This window comes from Cajanus cajan, chromosome 7 (genome assembly GCF_000230855.2).
Source record: "Cajanus cajan strain Asha chromosome 7, NIPB_CcT2T_4, whole genome shotgun sequence".
In the NCBI taxonomy this organism is placed as follows: Eukaryota; Viridiplantae; Streptophyta; class Magnoliopsida; order Fabales; family Fabaceae; genus Cajanus; species Cajanus cajan.
In genome coordinates, this window is record NC_138523.1 from 46793515 (window position 1) to 46814368 (window position 20854).

At 33.0% G+C, this 20854-nt stretch overlaps 2 protein-coding genes across 7 annotated transcripts; both read left to right on the top strand.

The window, feature by feature from the left end:
• The first annotated feature begins 153 nt into the window (after positions 1–153).
• Positions 154–7261, top strand: LOC109789670 (putative methyltransferase PMT3). Of its 3 annotated transcripts, none has more exons than XM_020348690.3 (8): positions 154–298; positions 1657–2125; positions 2556–2720; positions 2800–2982; positions 3825–4419; positions 5294–5406; positions 5540–5760; positions 6626–7261. In XM_020348690.3, exons 2-8 carry the CDS (start codon positions 1847–1849, stop codon positions 6936–6938), a joined length of 1869 nt encoding a protein of 622 aa, XP_020204279.1. In that variant the 5' UTR covers positions 154–298; positions 1657–1846; the 3' UTR covers positions 6939–7261. The 3 variants fall into 3 exon arrangements, with proteins under 3 accessions (XP_020204279.1, XP_020204278.1, XP_020204280.1); XM_020348689.3 differs by having other exon boundaries at positions 210–360; XM_020348691.3 differs by lacking the exon at positions 154–298 and adding an exon at positions 367–565.
• Positions 7262–10839: 3578 nt separating this feature from the next.
• LOC109789674 (uncharacterized) lies at positions 10840–20619 on the top strand. Of its 4 annotated transcripts, none has more exons than XM_020348696.3 (14): positions 10840–11003; positions 11936–12308; positions 12712–12886; positions 14921–15004; positions 15087–15328; positions 15440–15659; positions 15933–16012; positions 16131–16215; positions 16733–16864; positions 16957–17070; positions 17175–17222; positions 18669–18753; positions 19483–19539; positions 20111–20619. In XM_020348696.3, the coding sequence occupies exons 2-14, from the start codon at positions 12094–12096 to the stop codon at positions 20209–20211; spliced, it is 1638 nt and encodes a 545-aa protein (XP_020204285.1). In that variant the 5' UTR covers positions 10840–11003; positions 11936–12093; the 3' UTR covers positions 20212–20619. The 4 variants fall into 4 exon arrangements, with proteins under 4 accessions (XP_020204285.1, XP_020204287.1, XP_020204286.1 ...); XM_020348698.3 differs by having other exon boundaries at positions 11939–12308; XM_020348697.3 differs by having other exon boundaries at positions 12060–12308.
• Positions 20620–20854: the final 235 nt, after the last annotated feature.

The window sequence follows — 20854 nt, forward strand, 5'->3', positions numbered from 1 at the left end:
CACTCTCAAATTTCAACCCATACCATCCCGAGTTCAGTGGCAATTTCCTGTGCCAAAACCAAAACCAAAACCGTTATTATTTCACTTGTGAAGTAAAGTCTCAAGCAGATAAAGTTGGACTTGGTTTCTTTTTTGTTTATTTTTTTAACGAATTCTGCTCCACAATTTGACCTCATTTTGAAATTATTGAATAAAATAAACTCCACCGACTGGCAGAAGAGTTGTAAAATGCTGTACCGTGTGGCGTGGTTGTTAAATGATAAGTGCAAACCCACTTTGTCCAAATGGAATCTCAGTGGTAAGTGGTAACCCATCCTACCCACATCATATACCACAAAAGTCTTGCCACCTTAATCACAGGTCAATTTTCCTTCTTTACGAGGAACACTGCTGCTCTACTGTCACACACGCACTCTACAAATTCAACTCAGATCTCATCTCCCTCTTCTGTTCTTATTTATTTCTATATACATTTATATAGCTTTTTTGTTTTATTTTTTTGTGAGACAAAGTTGGGATTTTTATTTTATTTCCTTGCACCCAATTGGATTTTGATCTGAACCCAGTAAGCCTTTTTTTCATGTCATTCTAATTTGGTATGTTCACTTTGCTTGTGTGTGATGTGGGGGTTGTGATGGATCTGGGACGTTGCAAGATGGGGTGTGTTTGATTTGGTTGTTTTAGTGTCCGCGGTGGTGATGGTTGCCGCCTATTGAATGCACCTTAGAAGTTAGAAGACTCTATCATTTGATTCGTTATTATTAATGAGTGTTGCTCGTTTTAATGCTAATGATGTTTATTTTGCGTTGGGCCAGATCTGCAAGTTTAGTTTAACTGTGTGGCTAATAGTGCTCATTTAAATCCATCGAAGTTTCTGGAATCATATATGTGCAAAACCAATGGTTTACTTGTCTCCTTAGATCATGTTCATGTTTCTTTTAAGGGGTGATTCGGATCCACCGTTTTCACTGGTTTGGCGTAATTTTACTGGATAGCTAGCATGATTGCTATCACTACTCTCTTTACTTTTATTTATTAATATCCTCTCCACTGCGACGTTTAATCCTACAAACGTTGCTGAAAACTAGGAGTGAATCTTGTGGATTAAGTTGTCACTTATTGTCGGCACTTACTAAATTGTAATAGCTTGAGTCACACTCTAGGATTGTACAGGTTTCATCATCAAGTAAATTGCGCAATATCTTATCAATTTATAAATCCTGAGTTCCTTGTGATTTGGCTATTGCTCATTGGCCACTTGTTCTTGTTTGACCTAGAGTACTAGAACTAGAGATTGTTATTATCTTCTCTCTTTTTTTTTTCTGAATTGTGAAAAGCTTTCTTTGCTGGTTGGTTGCCTTACTTACATCTCTTATGGAACTTTGTCCCACAAGGGAATAAAGAAATTTTAAGGTTCTACACATGGATGGATCTGTTCTCAAAGAAGTTTATAATTGGTTTATATTTGGATCGTTTCCCTTAATTTAGTTTAGACATTTTCATAGTAGAAAAGTATAATAATTACCTGCATTTATGGTTTCATTTGTCTTTATTCCTTTAACTCTAAGCACTACGGTTTCATCAAAAGTCAAACGATGACAACAAAGTAATGAATTTCCGTAACTCTTTTGCTGACTTCTCTTCCCTGGTTTGCAGGTTAATCATTTATTAAGTGTATTGTGAGGAATCTGTCTGTCGTTGTTTCTAATTTGAAGTATTGGAGTTGCTACAATAAGTGGGGTTTTGAGTGGTGAATTTGACATTGAATGTCTTGTGAAACAAAATCTTTTTAGTCTGTAACAGAGCAGTGAAAGTTGCAATTTGGATTTGTACTTTCAACTAATAAATGTCGAGGGGAAGATCTGATGGATCTCAAAAAAAGCGTTTAGTGGCTTCCATCTGTGCCGTGGCAATTTTTCTTGGTTTTCTGTATGTATATGGTGGATCCATCTTTGGTTCTCAGAGTAGTGGTTCCACTGCTCTTGAATATGGCAGCAGATCATTGAAAAGACTTGGCTCATCATATTTGGGTGCAGAGGATGACACTGATGGCAAGCAAGATGAATCTTCATCAAGTTTCAGGCAGGGAGATGGGGAAGACAATATTGTTCCAAAGAGTTTCCCTGTAAGTTGCTTTGTAAACTTAGATATAGGGCACATTCACTCGTTCTTCATGCAACATACTTTATCACTGTTACTATCTTTAATTTTTTTATTTTTGCTACTGCTATTTGGTATTTTGGTTTAATCAGTCGTATTAATAATAATGAACCCTATTTATACTGTTTAATTTGAATTCAGGTTGCCAAAGTCATTAGTTCAAGTGTAAGAGTTTAGTAAAATTCTGGAAAATAATGAGTCATGTAAGATGCATAAAATGTATCATAAATGGAAAAGAAAAAGTTGAAGAAAACTAATTCCATATCCACAATAATATCCAAACCAAGCAACATGAGTTCATAAGTGGACACAAACAACTTCATGCACATGATTCAAATATGCTTATACTTTTGGTTCATCAGCAACTCATGGTTACAATGTTTATGCTTTTGAAGGTTTGTGATGATCGGCATTCTGAGTTGATTCCCTGCTTAGATAGACACCTTATTTATCAAATGAGGATGAAGCTGGACCTTTCTGTGATGGAACACTACGAGAGACATTGCCCTCCTGCAGAAAGGCGGTACAATTGTTTGATTCCTCCTCCATCTGGATACAAGGTGAAGATATGATCTTCAACATACCCTCTGATATATGTATTAATTTAGTCCAACATTTGTTATTTCTATAATCTTGCAGGTCCCTATTAAGTGGCCACAAAGCAGAGATGAGGTGTGGAAAGCAAATATCCCACACACTCACCTTGCACATGAAAAGTCTGACCAGAATTGGATGGTTGTAAAAGGTGAAAAAATAGTGTTTCCTGGGGGTGGGACTCATTTTCACTATGGAGCTGATAAGTACATTGCATCAATAGCAAATGTAAGTCTGCATCTTACTTTACTGGTTTTGCCTATAGAGAAATGAAAGCATATATGTTTTATTTTTGAATTGGGAGTTGTATGGATTTTATGTATGTTTATGCAAGTATCTATCTGTATGCCTACTACTAATAGTAAAGATGGCCTAAAAGTTAAAAATAATATTTTATTTTTTATTTTTTAATAAATTAATGAAACATTAGGTATCAAGTGTAATTGGTTAATTTAAAATGATATTAAAACAATTTATTTGAGATAAATACACCTTGTATTTTATGTCCACTTTATTTATTTATTTATTTCCTATTCTTTCATTTTCTCACTATTTCAACTTTTTAATATATATATTTTTTTTTATATATTTACAAGTACATGTTTTTGCATCTAGTTGTGTAATATGCTTTTATTTACAGATGTGGATACTGTAAATTGCTCATATGTCCCCAGCACGAGCTTTTAGAGAAACTGGTCCTTTACATTGTATCAAGTGATCATGAGTTTGATTATTGCTGCCCAATTCTTAATAATTTAATGTTAAATTTTATCACAAGTCAAAAGTGGGCCCATGTATTATACTTGCTTCAAGCTTGTATGAAGAATTGAATGAGAGAGCTAAAACCTTTTATGTGTATCCAGTGGTCTACCCGATAGCTTAAGCTTTTAGAAACACCGATACTTGAAAGATATGATACACTCATTCCTTAAAATTGAAATCAGTTATTATGATTTTCTACGTCAGTACCATGTTTAACTGTGCTGGTTGTTTGATATATTCTGTTTGCCTCGATTTGCTTGCATTTCATGGACAAATCATTATCTCAACATCTCACTTTGCACTGCCAGATGCTTAACTTTTCAAACAATAATCTAAACAACGAAGGAAGGTTGCGGACAGTACTTGATGTTGGCTGTGGTGTTGCAAGTTTTGGAGGATATCTCCTATCATCTAATATCATTGCAATGTCCTTGGCACCAAATGATGTGCATCAGAATCAAATTCAATTTGCCCTAGAAAGAGGAATTCCTGCATATCTTGGTGTCCTGGGAACTAAGAGACTCCCTTACCCAAGCAGATCTTTTGAATTTGCTCATTGTTCTCGTTGTCGAATTGATTGGCTTCAAAGAGATGGAATACTACTTCTTGAACTAGATCGGTTGCTCAGGCCAGGAGGTTATTTTGCGTACTCATCTCCAGAAGCATATGCTCAGGATGAAGAGGATCTAAGGATATGGAGAGAAATGAGTGACCTTGTGGGGCGTATGTGTTGGAAAATTGCTGCAAAGAAGAACCAAACTGTTGTCTGGCAAAAACCTCTGACAAATGACTGTTATATGGAAAGAGAACCTGGTACTCGCCCTCCTCTTTGCCAGTCTGATGATGACCCAGATGCAGTTTGGGGAGTAAATATGGAAGCATGCATAACACCTTACAGTGATCGTGAGTACTCTTTTCTCAGTGTTATTTGATGGTTTTTGCATTCCATGGATTCTAGTGATTTCCTTGCTAGTATCAATTCATAGTTGCTTCTTTAGTGGCATGCATTTTTGTTTTATATTTTCCCCCCCTTTCTGGTGTATTCTGGCTATAATAGTTCTTTTCCTTTAGTTGCACTGGATTGTTTGATTTCCTTGAAGTAAATAAAATAGATGAAGGGAAGTTTGGTTGCATACCGAGACTCTGTCCATGAACTACTTTTTTCTCAATAGAGGAATATTCACTTAGGAAAACTCCTTTAAACAGGGAGTGACAGTGTTTTATTTCCTTTCTCTCCAAGGAAAAACAGGGAGATATAAAATTTGTTTTAATATAGACCTACCTGTTGTACATCATGAGTGCAATTGCATTTCCCATTAACCAATCTTCTTGTTTTATACCGTCCACAAATGACCTGCTATGAGCTGTTGCTGTGAGTACACTTTACCAAAATCCTTAATATCTATTAATTTGGAGTACATTCATAATTTTCCATCTTATGCTACTCGATGGATGCGACAGTGTGCCTTTCTGCCTCTGACTTGGTAGTTACAAGTTATAATGGTAGAAAGTAGAAACAGTCTCTCCCCTTACAGAGGTAAGGTTGGATGATACAATACGTCTTACCTTCCCCAGATCCTACAATGGTGGGAGCCTCATGCTGCTAGCTAGATGTAGAAGATCTGAATTTGCTTTAAGTGCATGCAGCCTATATCCCAACTCCTATTCTGTTAAAATCCGGCATTATTTTTATTTTGTTTAATGATTGAAGAAGAGAACATTTTAAAGAGATGTATATGAAACTTAACTACTGAAACTTTTGTTGATATCATCACAGATGACAACAAAGCCAAGGGTAGTGGATTAGCTCCATGGCCTGCAAGATTGACTAGTCCTCCTCCTAGATTAGCTGACTTTGGCTATTCAAATGAAATGTTTGAAAAGGACACGGTAATCAGAAATTACAATTGATCCTCTTGTTGATGACTATAATTAATTTTTTTTCCGTCAGCATAGACATTTTGTATAACAACAATGTACTTTTAGATAAACCAATTGTTGGATTAAATTTTGTCATGTGCAGGAACAATGGCAAAGGAGAGTTGAGAAGTACTGGGATCTCTTGAGTCCAAAAATCACATCAAACACATTGAGGAATATTATGGATATGAAAGCAAACATGGGTTCATTTGCAGCTGCTCTTAGAGACAAGGATGTTTGGGTGATGAATGTTGTACCACAGGATGGACTAAACACACTTAAGCTTGTATACGACAGAGGCCTCATAGGCACTACTCATGACTGGTATTGAAGCTAGATTACTTGAATTATAAATCTATTGTGCATTTGAGGCATTTCATTTTCATAAACTATTAATTTCTGATATGATTTTATTGTGACATCTGATATTTAGATTCGTTTTCCAATTAGGCCTTTATTTTTCCTATAATATATTACATACAGTCACATTTTATATAAATTTAAATATGTTATTTTAATCCTTATACTCAAATTTTGTTAAAGAATTTGTCAAATATTATCACATAAAATCTACCAACTAGTATTCCTGTTAGATAAAACATTACATTAAATCTAGCTAATAATACATAACTATCTCAATCTGTCACTTTCAAATATGTTATTAATGACCTGAGAGACTAAAATAAGATTTTTGAATTACAAGGACTAAAAACAATAATTTTAAATTTGAGAATCAAGAAAAAATTTATCCTAGGGGTTAAAAACATATTTAAGCCTTTTATATATTTACTCCTAAAAAACACTGTACAGTATTTATCTTAATAATAATTTAATCAAATATGAAATAGTATTCTTGTTAATCTTTAAATAAAGTGTTTGTCAAAAAGCATTATTTACAATCAATCCAGATTATTGATTTATATATCTTACAATTTATATAAAAAGTACATTCTGAAATTAAATATTAACTTGCATTCTGTTCTATGGCTAGTTTAAGGATACTAATGATGCATGATGCTAATTTTTTTGGAGATAAGATCAAAGAGTTTAAGCCGCATCTCACTTGTCATGACTGCAATAATCTCTAGGGATTACAATTTTGTGTCAGTATGAAGTGAATAATGCAGCCTCCTTGATTAGTAAGGATTACATGATATAGAAAGAGTTTTGATGTGGTCATCTTAAACAGGTGTGAAGCATTTTCAACATACCCCCGGACATATGATTTACTTCATGCATGGACTGTCTTCTCTGACGTAGAAAAGAAAGGTTGCAGTGCAGAGGATCTATTAATTGAGATGGATCGCATGCTTCGGCCTACTGGTTTTGCAATCATCCGAGATAAACAGCCAGTGATTGATTTTATAAAGAAGTACCTAAGTGCTTTGCATTGGGAAGCAATTGATTCCAGTTCTCACTCTATCCAAGATGGTGATGAAGTTATTTTTATCATCCAGAAGAAATTGTGGTTGACTAGTGGAAGCTTTAGGGACACAGAATAGGACAACCATTGCATTTTCTTATATATTATTGTCTGCTGCTACAAGGGATCAAAGCACGTCTCAAGTGGTGAAGCAGTAAACAACTTCATTTTGTAGCATTACATGTTGCTTTCTTTACATATTTAATTTCCTTCTTTTGATTCTTATTTTTGGGATGATGATTATTCATGTGATTAAGACATACATAGGCATCACGCTTTTATAGGTTATTCAAAATTTTGCCTGAATTTGGGGATTATGTAAGCTAATTAATAATCAAGACATAGAAGTCACTTATATAAGTTATGTAATATATATACATACCTTTTCTGCCTAGGGTCCAATTTGTTTTTGTTCTTTGATATTTTTATGTATTTTGTTCAGTATAATTTTCTCAAGTTCTGAATAGCCAGAGGCCAAGAAATGTAAATGAAAATTAGAAGCAAGTTATTCTTCAATAAGAAATTAGGGACTAACATTTCAAAATATTGATATTTATTTAATAAGATGAAATTTTTTAATAGATTTTTTTATACACATATTAAGAGATCAAACATTTAATTACATGATATTTGATAATGTCATTTTCTTTACCGGAAAAGATCTTTTCTCATGATATTGATATTTCCTTGTAGATTTGAGATCTGTGCATCAAATGGATCTTTTCATTCTTCATAACAGTTTGCATAATGTTAGTTATCATATAAAAACTGTGCTTATCTGTTTTTATAAATATTAAATAAATGAGTTTTTTTTGTTAAAAATTGTGAAATTTTATAAATATATATTTAAGTATAAAACTTTTTATAAGATAATTTTGCATGACAAATTATTATGAAATTATTAATTTGTGTGATACATACTAGACGATAAATCTTTTTGACAAGAGTCCCAACCTGACCCTACCCTAGTCCAAGTAGACCCTGAGAGTGTTTTTTACGGTCAAACGGAGAATAAGAATGTGATCAGTGTCCTTTAATGGTAGGCCTGGAGGAAGTATGATCAAAAGTGAGTCAATGAATATGATAACATGACAGTTTATGAGGTGCCATGGCAAGGACTAGGACTAGGAGGTGGTAACATTTATTTATTTATTTGGGGAGGGCTACAATATGATGCACAAGTTATTATATCTTAGCAGGAGAATATCATTACAATCACTTTAATACATTAACAAGTTTTCAAAATTACTTTATTTGACATTATAAATTATAAAAGCAGTCCAGGTAATTCATATATACTAATATACGATACATACATAATTATAACATGTAAAGGAATAGTTTATAAATAATTTTAATTTAATAATATGAAGAAAAAACTAATTTAGGACAAATAAATACAGATAAAACTATGAATAATAATCATTATATGATCTCTTTTTTTTTTAGAGAGTAAATCTGTACTAATAATTTATACTTCTTGACTAATAATAAAGGAATATTTCCTTATGGTGTATAGAAATTTTGGAAAATTTTTATCTTTTTAACTTATATATTATATTTCATTTTACCTTTTATAATTATTAAAAAATTGTTCGAATTTTCCAACTAATAATCATTAACTATTATTTAATTTTATTTATATTTATTTTAAAATGCACTAAGTGTCTTCTTTTATATTCATTTTACCTTTTTTTGTTTTCATTGCTAGAGCTGATATTACTCAAATTATGTATTTTTGTGATTTTTAATTGATCTTTGTGAGAGTTTTTACCCCTTATCTTAAAAAAAAATAATCATGATAATGATTTTGTTACACAACCATTTTATTTCTATTACGTTCTAATTTAAATGCAAATTGAGATTGAAATGTTGAATAAATTAAAAAAAAAATGAAAATTAGAGAAATTGAAAAATCTTCTCTTCCTTGAGAGCATGTTTGGATAAGTGATTAAGATTCACATTCAAAATATCAAAATGATGTAGAAGCAAATATTCATTGCTTTCAATAGATCCATGTTAGTTAGAATGACATGGTACTAAATACAGGTTAATCATGTTTTTTCAACTACTAGACACAACATCATTTAATAAATTGTCACACTATAATTTTAATTTAGGATACGATAAAAAAAAAATTAAAAAATTAACAGAGTTACAAGTTAGAGGGATGTTACGTGAAGAAATAGATTTGAGTAAGTTTGTTTCACGTGAGTCGTTCTCAATTCTTTCATTCACGTTTTCGTTTCTTTCACTCACATTCTTAGTTATCTAGTTCACATTTCCTTTCTTCCTACTCTGTTTCACGATACTTTTCTTATTATTCTCATTTAAGTTTCTTAATTTGTGGTTTTCTTTTTGAATCATGATTTTTTTTATTGCTTTAAGTATTGCGTTCTTTTATTTCTTGGGACTCTAAGCTTGTTGGTTTGTTCCACAGGTTCATTCTTTATTTCATACGTCTCTAGTTCTTGGTTTTTTGTTCAAAGCCCTTTGGTGTGTGTTGATCAGTTATTTGTTGCAACGATCAATTCTGTCAGACACGTTCTGTGTTTCTTGTTGAAAGCATTACATTTGGAGATCAATTCTCATTTTGCTGAATTATTTACATCCATTCCACCAGGGTATGTTATGCATGATAACTTTAAGAATGATGACACTTCTTGCTTTCCAAAAATTAATTTTGCTATATTTTAATGATTTTAGATAGCAAAACTTGTTCCTTTAAACATTTAGAATCAAAATGTTAGTTTTGTTATATATTTTTTTTTTATGTTGTCCAGAGAGATTGTCCATGTTATATTAGAGTTGGATAGGATAGGTCTTTTGTTGCCTCTTTCCTCATAATAGATAACACAAATATTTACCAACATTAGTATGTAATAATTGAAATAATAAAATAAGTAACTTTTATATAAAATCAAAAGGTAAATAAATTATTTTGAGAATTAAGAGTTCTGTTGTTAACAATAAATAACTGTCTTTAACTCGACTAATAATTGAAATAACAAACACAAAAATGAGATAAACTTTTTTAAAATATAAATAAATATTAACTATTAGATAATTATAATGGTCAAAAATTAAAATAAATATATTATGCAAGTTTTTTTTAAAATATATAACTTTTTTAAGTAATCATATAAATAGGTAAAAAAAAACTCTTATATTTCTTTCTATTCTAATAATTGCTTTTAATTATTCAGATCTACCTCCTTTAAAGTAAGAGAATTACATTTTAAAAAATAAAGTGTGATAATAACTATTAATTAAAATATCAATGATAGATATTATTATTAATTTTAATTTTAATTTGAAAAAAATTGACTTTATCATAAATCTTAATTATTATTTTTATAATAACAATGTGAGGCTTGAATATAACTATAAGGTAAGCAACCTTTATAATCATTTGATACATTTGGGTGAAAAAATTGTTAAAAATGTCATATTTGATCCATAAACAATAATAAAGATTATACCTTTATTGATATACACAATTTTTTAATTCCCTTTTACCTCTCATCTATTATGTTCTCTTCTTTATTGCTCCTTAAAAAAAAAAGAAAGGAAAACTTACCACTACCATATCTTTCGAATCTTTACATTCATTATAATTATTTATTAAATTCACATGAGAAAACCACTAAAAGTATCATATTTAAGTACAATGAATATGTAAAATACTAAATGAAACCAATTAAAATACATCGTTGATATATATATATATATATATTTTTTACATTATCAACAGTAAGAGACTATGATAAATATATATTTTTAAAATTTGTAATAAAAATTGAGAAACTTATAAAAACACGTAAAAATTGGATCAAATAATAGTGGCAAAACTCTTTACGTTGTCCATATGTATACTTTTTGCCCAATATAAAATGTTATAAATATCAAATATGAAATATGGGTAATAGAAAATAAAGTGGTTTCCAACTTTTAACATAAAAAAAGTAAAAAAAAGAGTAAACGAGGGAATGATGGTGGCAAAGTGGTCCTCTATCACTCTCTTTCTCTCCACCTTCTTTCTTGACACCGATAATCTCGCTTCTTTCATTTCTCTCTCTTTCTCTATCTGACTCACTCCTTTCACTCCCACATGCCACAACCTCCTGATTTCTCTCAATTTCAGGTTTTCTCTTCTAACACCCTTTTGCTTTTTCACTCCAAATTCCACGTTGCTTTGCTTGGGCAACTGTTGCTCAACTCCTTTTGATTTCGATTTCGGTGATGCTTATCTTCAATTTGAATTCTCGCTTTTTGGGTTTGTGTTTGGTTGGTTAGTGCAATGAGAAGTGAAGTGAAAGTCAATTTTTTTTCGTTGGTGATGGTGATGGTGATGGTGATGGTGATGGTGATGGGGTCGTTGTGGTTGTGGTTGTTCAAAATTGTAATTTGACCTTGTTTCTGTTTACCCATTTGAGAGATTTGACTTGTGCTGTGTGCAATTGAGTGTGCTTGATGAACGTGTGGGGATCACGGGTTGGACCGAAGATCGGGGCTGAACCTTTGCATTCCATGTTGTTTTAGGCTTTTGGGAAATCTAAAAAAGTTTACTTCTGCTTCAATTCTGCGGTTTAACTCTTTCGAACTAAACAGCGTATGATTAATTTGGTTTTGGTAGTTTTCAAGCATTGCAAGTTTGATCAAGAATTTTGTTTTTGAAGTCTAATTTGCTGCTTAATAAATTCCTTAGTTGATGGCTCGCACTTTGTGAACTTTATGGTTGGTTGATCCACATTTGCAATGTTTATGTTTATTTACATTTCTTAGTACTGCATTTGCTCACTTGCTCTGAGAATTTGATCTAGTTGTCATTGGATTATCTATCATCATCATTTTTCCCTTTGTGTTGTATCTTTTATCCCTTTACCAAATGAAGTGAGCCATAATTTTCTCTGTCAATTTTCATTTTTTAGTACCCACTTGTTTTCTTCCGATTTAATGATTCTAGAGTATTTTACACTTGGTGTTTGTTCAAGTTTTGTTTCTGACCAGCTAAAAAAATGTGGTTGTCAGCTTAATTTCGTTGATTCGTTGCCATTTATTTTCATGTTTGGGCAGAAGTAAGATAAGAGTTAATGTGCCTTGGATTCTTATGGTGAACAATGGCTTCTTGATTTTCATTGCTGGCAAAATGAGATTCTTGGTTGAGAAAACTTCTAATCTTTAGTGATTGGTGAAATAGAGTGTGCATAACACAGCAGGCAAAGCTTTCCACTATGGATAGGTGCTGGTTTAATAAGTTCAAGTCAAAGGACAAATCACAGCCTTCAAAAAACAAGGAAACTAGAGGCATTGCAAAAGAAGGGTCAAAACCCCCAACAAATGAAGAAGCACCTTCAAATGTGACCAAACAGAAGGTTGCAGCTGCAAAGCAGTACATAGAAAATCATTATAAGAAACAGATGAAGGACTTGCAGGAGAGAAAGGAACGGTATGTTTAACTTATAATTTGGATCATTATAATAGTACAATCTAAAGTTAGTGATGAGTTTTGTACCATGTAAAGTAGTTGTTCTAACATACTTATATTCATCTCCAGAGAAATACAAATGAAAGTTTTTTTAGTGTCCTTGCTTTTTGTTGTCCTAGCCAAATAAGGTGTCAATTAGCTATTTTTGACATTGGAGTATAACGTCATAAAAAATGTTCTTGATATACTGTCCTGTAAAACATGTCTAAATCCCAAACAAGAGCTCACGACAAATTTGTTTTGTTGTTCTTGATATATGGTTCTATATGGTCTCTGACGTGCTATTATAGGTTATGTGCAAGTAACTTCTACAGATGGAAACTGTTGTAAGTTAATAATAAGGCTAAACACACTATTCTTGCAGACGCAATATGCTAGAGAAAAAGTTGGCTGATGCTGAAGTCTCTGAGGAAGAGCAGAACAATTTGCTCAAGTATTTTGAGAAAAAGGAGAGGGAATACATGCGCCTTAAGAGGCATAAAATGGGGGCTGATGATTTTGAGCCCCTGACTATGATAGGGAAGGGTGCATTTGGAGAGGTATAGTTTACCTTTATTTTAAAGTTAAAAAAAAAAAAAAAAACTATGTTTCTGATTTTTCACATATGTTACTTTGACCTTAATCATGTTAATCTTTATACTGTAGACTCACAGTTCTTGGTGATACTGATAACATACTATTTCCTCAAATAAATAGAAGAGATTGAATGCTATGTTTATGTGAGGAATGGAGATGTTGATCAAATTCAAATATCTAACTTTAACTGTTTTCTTTTCATTGACATCTGCATCATTCCTGCAATTTTTTTTATTGTTTTAATTGTTATTAAGTGCGAGAGTCCTAGGTTTTCTAATTTTATGGAGAGTAATAAGCAACTACTTTTGTTGTTGGAGTCTGATACATATGTACAAGCTATAATGCTTGTGGTGGAAAGATGGAAACTGAAGATGTAGCTTAAGGTGTACCAGCTAGGGTGAAGTAGCACCTCAAAATTGTTTGTGGCAGTGAATGTTTATTTTTAAAAATGAAAAATTGGCAATAGCATTGCAGGTTTACCATTAAGAATCATTAAAATTACAATCTGGATTAACTTGGTATTTGATTCTTGTCACTACTTAACTGTCATAAATTCATAATAGTGAATTTATGAGTTATTTCATTTGTAAAAGAAACCTTGGGTCCTTGTTTTGCATGTTAGGTGTTTCCATCATTGGAGCTTTATTAGGTGATGGAACTACTTGGAGAAGATTGATGTTTCTTCAAGTTGAACCATGCTAAGTCCCTTCTTCTCTTGAGGTTCTTCACTTCAATGGAAGATTTGGATGAGTTCAAGCTTCAAAAGCTTGAAGATGCTTCCCAAGGTGGTTCGGTTTCTCTTGAAGGAAAGAAACTTGAGGAACCAAGCACAAAGGAGAAGTTCCTTTGTGAAGCTTCTAGGAGAAGAAGATTCTCCACGAAATTGGACTCTTGAAATGAGAGAGAATTTCTGAATTCTAAGTCTCATAAATGTCAAAAGTGATTACAAGAGTAGAAATTACAAATATATAGAGGTAGGTAGCTTAAGGAGCAAGCTAACCTTAACCATGGTTCACTAGGAACCATGGTAAGGTTAGTTGACCTTCTAGGTGAGTTTAGAAACTTGTGGAGCAAGCTTCTCACTTAGCTTGCTTGGGAAGCAAGCTAAGGAGAAGCTTGTAGCACAAGCTTCTCATCTCCTTAAAGGTTAGAGAAGCAATTCGGTCAAAGAAAGGAGACTAGGCAAGGTGGGCGGATTTGGTCTCTTTTGGCTCCTTGAATTAATTTAAAAAATGTTTGATTTGGTTTAGTTAGGTTCATCCAATGATGATGAAACCTAGCTAAATCAAATCTATGAAAAATTAGGAGTAAAATAAGTCCAATATGTAAAATTTTGCCTAGGCCCAATTCTGGCCCAATTACTAGTCACACCCTCAAGCATTGCTAAATGCCACCCCTCTTTTCCTACTAAAAAAATAGAAAATGAGTATATCAATAAAAGAGGTTAAATGGAGTCAAACTCTCCAAGTAACCCACCCTATAATCAATATACAATGACTAATAAAAGAAACTAAAGTGCCTCACAAATACAAAGGCAAAAATAAGCCTATACAAGAGAACTATGTACAAAATATTTACAACTAGAATTATGCCTTCTCTTCATGATAGAGTGGTCCAAATTGAAGAGTACCTTGGGCTTGGAAAGCCCACTGGTCTTCAAGGTGTCCACTGGTCTTCAAGGTGTCCACTGGTCTTCAAGGTGGCCATAGCTCTAGAGATTGGGCCCTTGACCCATGGTCCATCATCCCATTCCTCTTGGTTCCTTCAATGTATCACCTCTTGGATTCCTTGGCCTTGGCCATAGTCTATCATTAGGAGGTTGATTGGAGACTAGTTTATTGATTGCATAGACTCTTTGGCTGCTCGTAATGAATTTTTTTATTCTCTTGCTGCAATAATTCAGGTCTCTTATAGCATCAGTAACTACTTTTCTTTTGAGTTCAAACAAAAATTTTCAGATGATTTGTGACTTTGCAATTTTTTTCTTTTGTATATAGGTCAGAATCTGCCGAGAGAAGGCAACTGGTCATGTATATGCTATGAAGAAACTTAAGAAATCAGAGATGCTTCGTAGAGGCCAGGTAACAAATCATCAGAACTTGCTCTATTGTTAAAATGAAAATTCTCTTGTTATACTCATTGGTTACTTTTTATCCTGTTTAGGTTGAACATGTAAAAGCTGAGAGGAATTTACTTGCAGAAGTTGACAGCAATTGCATTGTAAAGCTTTATTGTTCCTTTCAAGATGAAGAGTATTTATATCTCATAATGGAGTATCTACCTGGTGGTGATATGATGACCTTGCTCATGAGGAAGGATATACTGACAGAAGATGAGGCCAGGTTCTATGTTGGGGAGACTGTCCTAGCTATAGAGTCAATTCATAAACATAACTATATTCATAGGTAAGCTCAAGCTGCAAATAGTAATGTTATACGATGGAGAATCTTATTACTGTGGTTTTGTTTTCTTGCATGTCAAAAAATGTGATATTTTAATTTTGATATGCATTACAGAGATATCAAGCCTGACAACTTGCTCCTAGATAGAAATGGTCACATGAAATTATCAGACTTTGGATTATGTAAACCACTAGACTGCAGTACACTTCAGGAAAAGGACTTCTCTATTGGAAGCAACAGAAGTGGAGCCCTCCAGAGCGATGGCCGTCCTCTGACTCCTAAAAGAAGCCAACAGGAGCAACTGCTGCATTGGCAAAAAAATAGGCGAATGCTTGTAAGTCACCCAATATACATAAACAGCCATTACTGCTTTATTCCTTATGAACTATCAGGTTAAGAGTTGGTCTTACTTCTTACTGTGTTATCTGACATACCATATATTATATATTGTTTAGTGTAAGATGACTTGTTCTCATTAGATATTCTTCATTGTGCATATAGATTTGGTAACCTCTTGTCTTGTCTGACTTCTGTTTCAGCAAGATGCCAACTCCTGTTTTGACAAACTATGGCATTTGAAGCTTTTTTTTCCTTTTCAATACTGCAGGCCTATTCTACAGTTGGGACACCTGACTATATTGCCCCCGAAGTCCTTCTTAAGAAAGGATATGGCATGGAATGTGATTGGTATTGTCTAATGTGTTTATCCACTTTTCCTTTTCTAAAATACCTTGAGATTCCCTTGGATTTTATAAACTAAATATTATTTCAATTTATTCTGATGAGATTTTGCTAATGCTTCCAGGTGGTCCCTAGGAGCTATTATGTATGAAATGCTAGTTGGGTATCCGCCCTTTTATTCAGATGAACCAATGTTGACTTGTAGAAAGGTAATGTCTGGATCAACTGTTGATGAATTAGAATGAATATTGTACGGATTGAGGTTTAACATGTATAGGACATTGACTTCATTATGTTTTTGTAGGCTCTCGTGACTAGTGAAACCCTGTATTGCTAAATTAGAAGTGAAAAACTTGCCAATATTCTTTACAATTTTATCATTGATATTTTGCTCACAGATAGTTCTGAAAGGCTTAAAATTACTGGCTTTGTCTGAAAAAGAAGTGCCCTATTTACTAATTTTAAGAATTGCATTGTTCTATTCCTATGACCTGATCTATCTTTTTTTTTTTTTCTTTCTTGTAGTAGCATGTTGTTTACAATATATTTGGACCATTCTTCTGTTGACCGGTGTTGATATTTTTTTAGTAATAATAGATGGCATGTCTTAGTTATTAATTCTTTATAACATGTCCATAGTGATTCCCTATATGTGTTCCTTTTACTGTAATTTTTTTATCTTCACCAATTATGATCATATTGTATCTCGTACCTTCACATATGCAGATAGTAAATTGGAGAAATTATTTAAAATTTCCAGAAGAAGTTAAACTTTCGGCAGAGGCAAAGGATCTCATTAGTAGACTGCTATGTAATGTGGATCAGAGGCTTGGAACCAAAGGGGCTGATGAAATAAAGGTGTTGTGGTGTGTTCTTTTCTGAATTCTGTAATATACTTTTGGATTACAGTTACATATTAACAATATAACTGGCTGGTCTATTATTTCCAGGCTCACCCATGGTTCAGAGGTATTGAATGGGACAAATTGTACCAAATGAAAGCTGCTTTTATTCCTGAGGTTAACGATGAATTAGATACTCAAAATTTTGAGAAGTTTGAAGAGGTACGTTGTATATGTTTATTTTCTTGGGATATAGAAGTAGTTTTTGTCTGTTATTAGTTGTCACTAACCAGAATCACACTGCTTAATTTACTAATGTTGTGTAGGTTGACAACCAAACTCAATCTTCCTCAAAATCAGGCCCATGGAGAAAGGTTAGCTCTCATTATTGAAAATTTGTATATTATTGGAGTATTATAGTTGCAGTAATTGTGGCATTGTTAACTTAATTGGCATGATATTTACTATGTGGCTTTCAGTAGCCCATTTCTTCTTTGAAACATAACATATGAGATTACTGGGCTTGTGTCAAAAGTAAAGATTCTGTCTTATGCTCCTATCCAATGTTTTTAAAACCATAGCAGTTATTAAAATAAGACATTCCTATCCAAGTCATGATTTATGCATACAATTGCCATCAATCTAGGTGCAATAAGAACATAGTGATAAAGTCAAAAGGTGAAAGATGATATTGAAATCAATAGGAAAAGAATATAACATAGTAGATTAAAAAATAGTATAATGTTAACTCGGTGGGAAGTCTGAAGGAAGAAAAAAGGATGGAACACAGGATAAAGAAATGGTCCTATAATGTATTAAAGAATAGAGGTTGAAGCAGAGGTAACTTTTTGTGAAATATTTTGCCACCCCCCCCCCCCCCCCCGAAAATAAATAAATAACCAAACAGAGATGTTCCAGTGATAAAAATGGGTTTTTGAAGCCTATACCATGGTTGCGTCAACATGGCGTGGGAAAAGATGCTATTGCAGCCACTATTAAAAACCAATCCATTGTTTGAGTCCCATAGAGGCTCAGGTCTGCTTCTCTCTACTAAACCGCTGATATGATTCAAGAATGTATAAAAGGAAATTTGATCTTCCTTGAGTTGGTTTTTAAATTTTTACATGAACAAGTAAAGAAAAGGAAAAACAGAAGATGGAAAGATAAGATGACCAAGAATGGCACTGCATCCAAGAAGAGTGATAAGCCTTGTGTAAAATTGCCTCAAAGGTGTGAGAAACCTTTGATAAGATCCAAGCCCAAGAACCCTATGAGGAGCGAAGTTCTCAATATGCTAAATTCTTCCATATTTTGCTTGAGGTTGAATATGTTGATCACCTCTTGTTATAAAGCCTCCTTTCCCCTCTTGGCTTTCGCCCTAGTCATAAGTCCTACCTGCCCAATTAAAGGATCCTCCTTCTTTGCTATACCTTTTTCACTTGATGGCCTTCCTTGATCTTCATCACCCGCTATAACATTGCTATGGTGCACTATTGTCTACTATATAAACAGATAAATATCTTGGACATAGAGCATGCCATGTAATAAGCAAGAAATGATGTTCTTTGAATAGTTTGACTAATTTACTTTCATTTGATTAATTAGTTGTCTTTGGATTACTTTTGTTGATATGCTTGTAGCAAGCTGTTGATGGAACCCTTTAGTTTGCAGATGAAATTATTTACTTTAGATGACACTGGGTTTTGACCCAAGTTTTGGTAACTTTGAATACAAATACCTCTTCATTGGAAGTCATGGATCATTAGTGTTGATGAGGAATGTGTGTCTGGATTTGTAATTTGACATGTTATTTGTTGCAGATGCTGTCGTCCAAAGATGTAAACTTTGTCGGTTACACGTATAAGAACTATGAAATCGTGAATGATGATCAACTACCTGAAATTGGTTCGTACATTTTAAGTTTTATGTATATATTTGTTTATGTTGTTTTGTTTAAAGCCTTTCATCTCATTTTCATAATGTTTGTTTTATAATAAGAATGTCTCTCTTTAATGTATTGCTTTTGATACTTAGATTCTTTTGCTCCTGTGACATTTGTGACTCTAATGGAAGGTTTTGTGCTCTATCAATTTTATATCACTTAACCTTGTCTAATTGAGCTTCATATTGTGGGGCTGAACACGAAGTTTTTGTTGCTTAGGGATAATGTACTTGGATAAACTTGCACACACACACACACATTCTTCAATTGTAAGTTAGTTTGAATGTTCCAGAATGTGCACATACTTTGCATAGTTTGTGCAAATATATTTTACCCTCTAATTATTAATGTACTAGTGGGCACATTTTCTAAGTTTTATCAACAATATTCAGCTTATTTAAACCCATTTTATTGAGGCTTTTAATTCAACAAGCCTTTGAAAAAAAAATGGCACAGCTTACTAAAGAAAGAAAAGTATATATGTTATTGCTACCCCTTGCAAATTCCTTGTTGATGCATCAATTGACTATAATTTCAATATTTTGCTGAAGATAATGATGCTGAACCTTGCTGTTTATTATAGCTTATACATTTTGTTTTTTTATTAACCCCAACACAAATTTATTGTTCTTTTCCTATTTAATTCATCATTTGCACTAATCTTCAGAAATAATATGGGTATGTTTTATCAGCTGAATTGAAGAAGAAGAGCACAAAACCTAAGCGGCCATCTATTAAGACCCTATTTGGTAAGCATGTGTTCATTTTTTTATGCCTTTTACTGACTAAACTTGTTTATTTGCTTGCGATCTAGTGGTTCACTTTCACTTCAGTTGTAAGTAATGTTGTGATACTATATAGCTACATTGTAGAACTATACGTTCTTCATAGCATTATGGGGCAGTTTCTCACATCCCTGAAATTTTAGAATATTAAATCTCTAATCTGGTGATAATTAAACATTATATTAATGATAATAGACTATAACTGACATTTGTGTTTATAAGGTTGTCTCAAGTAATAGATCAGCAATTCCTGGAAAAACATTAAAAATATACATATCCGCATAAGGTAACACTAATTGGATCCTGGATCAGGGATAAAAGTATGCAGAACTATTGAAAATGGGCATTCATGTTGCTTATGCTTAGTACAATAAATTTATGCTATTATTGATGTTGAGGATCAACATCAAGAGCAAAAGGCAAAGATGGCTTTACCGTTACATCTAGAGACAAAAGCTACTTAACATTGAGGCACAAAAGCTTGAAAACTTTAACTGTTTTGTGGTTGATAATTTAAGCTAATTGCATGCCACAGATGATGAATCGGCTACAGCTGCCAATCAAACTGCCCAAGGGAGCTTCTTAAAACCCTTACCTACTCAACCAGAAGTTCCTGAGAAGAGTGAATCTCAATGATCCCAACTAGCAATGTTTTAAAGGACTTTTACATGGCCATTGAGGTATGACCAAATACCGGTTTGAATACTGATTGTTTTAGTCTTTCCCACATTCTTTTGTTAGTTTGGCGTGGTTAGTTATGGGGAGCAAAGGCTCTGAAACTTTGTGGTTTTGAATATAGCTGAGTTTGGGTTACTGGGATATTTGTCTCTAGAAAAATCTTTGATGGTGTATATTCTTTACATTTTTGGTTGGTGGTGTATTCTTTTTTCACCATTTATCAAGCTGCAATGTGTTAAGGATCGAAGTTATTTCTTGTAATTAAGTTACTGCTGAAGTGCTGACAAGGATGTGCAATTCTCACATTCTTTTACTTTCATGTAGAAATTCATTAGTTTGTAAGGTAACATTTTCTGTTTTATCTCACTTCAGAATGCCTAAATTTTACAAATTAAATTCTTATGTTCATCTTTTTCTTCTTTATTTCATGCCACATTTTATGACATGTCAGATTGCATAATGTTTGGATATCCGACATTAATTCCTTATTTATTATTTCTTCAAGATAAAATAGTTATCACGAGATTGGTTTAGTATCTACTATCAAGGTGGTTGAAATGTAAATGCAAATGGAGTGCTGCAAGACTAACCACGTAACTTT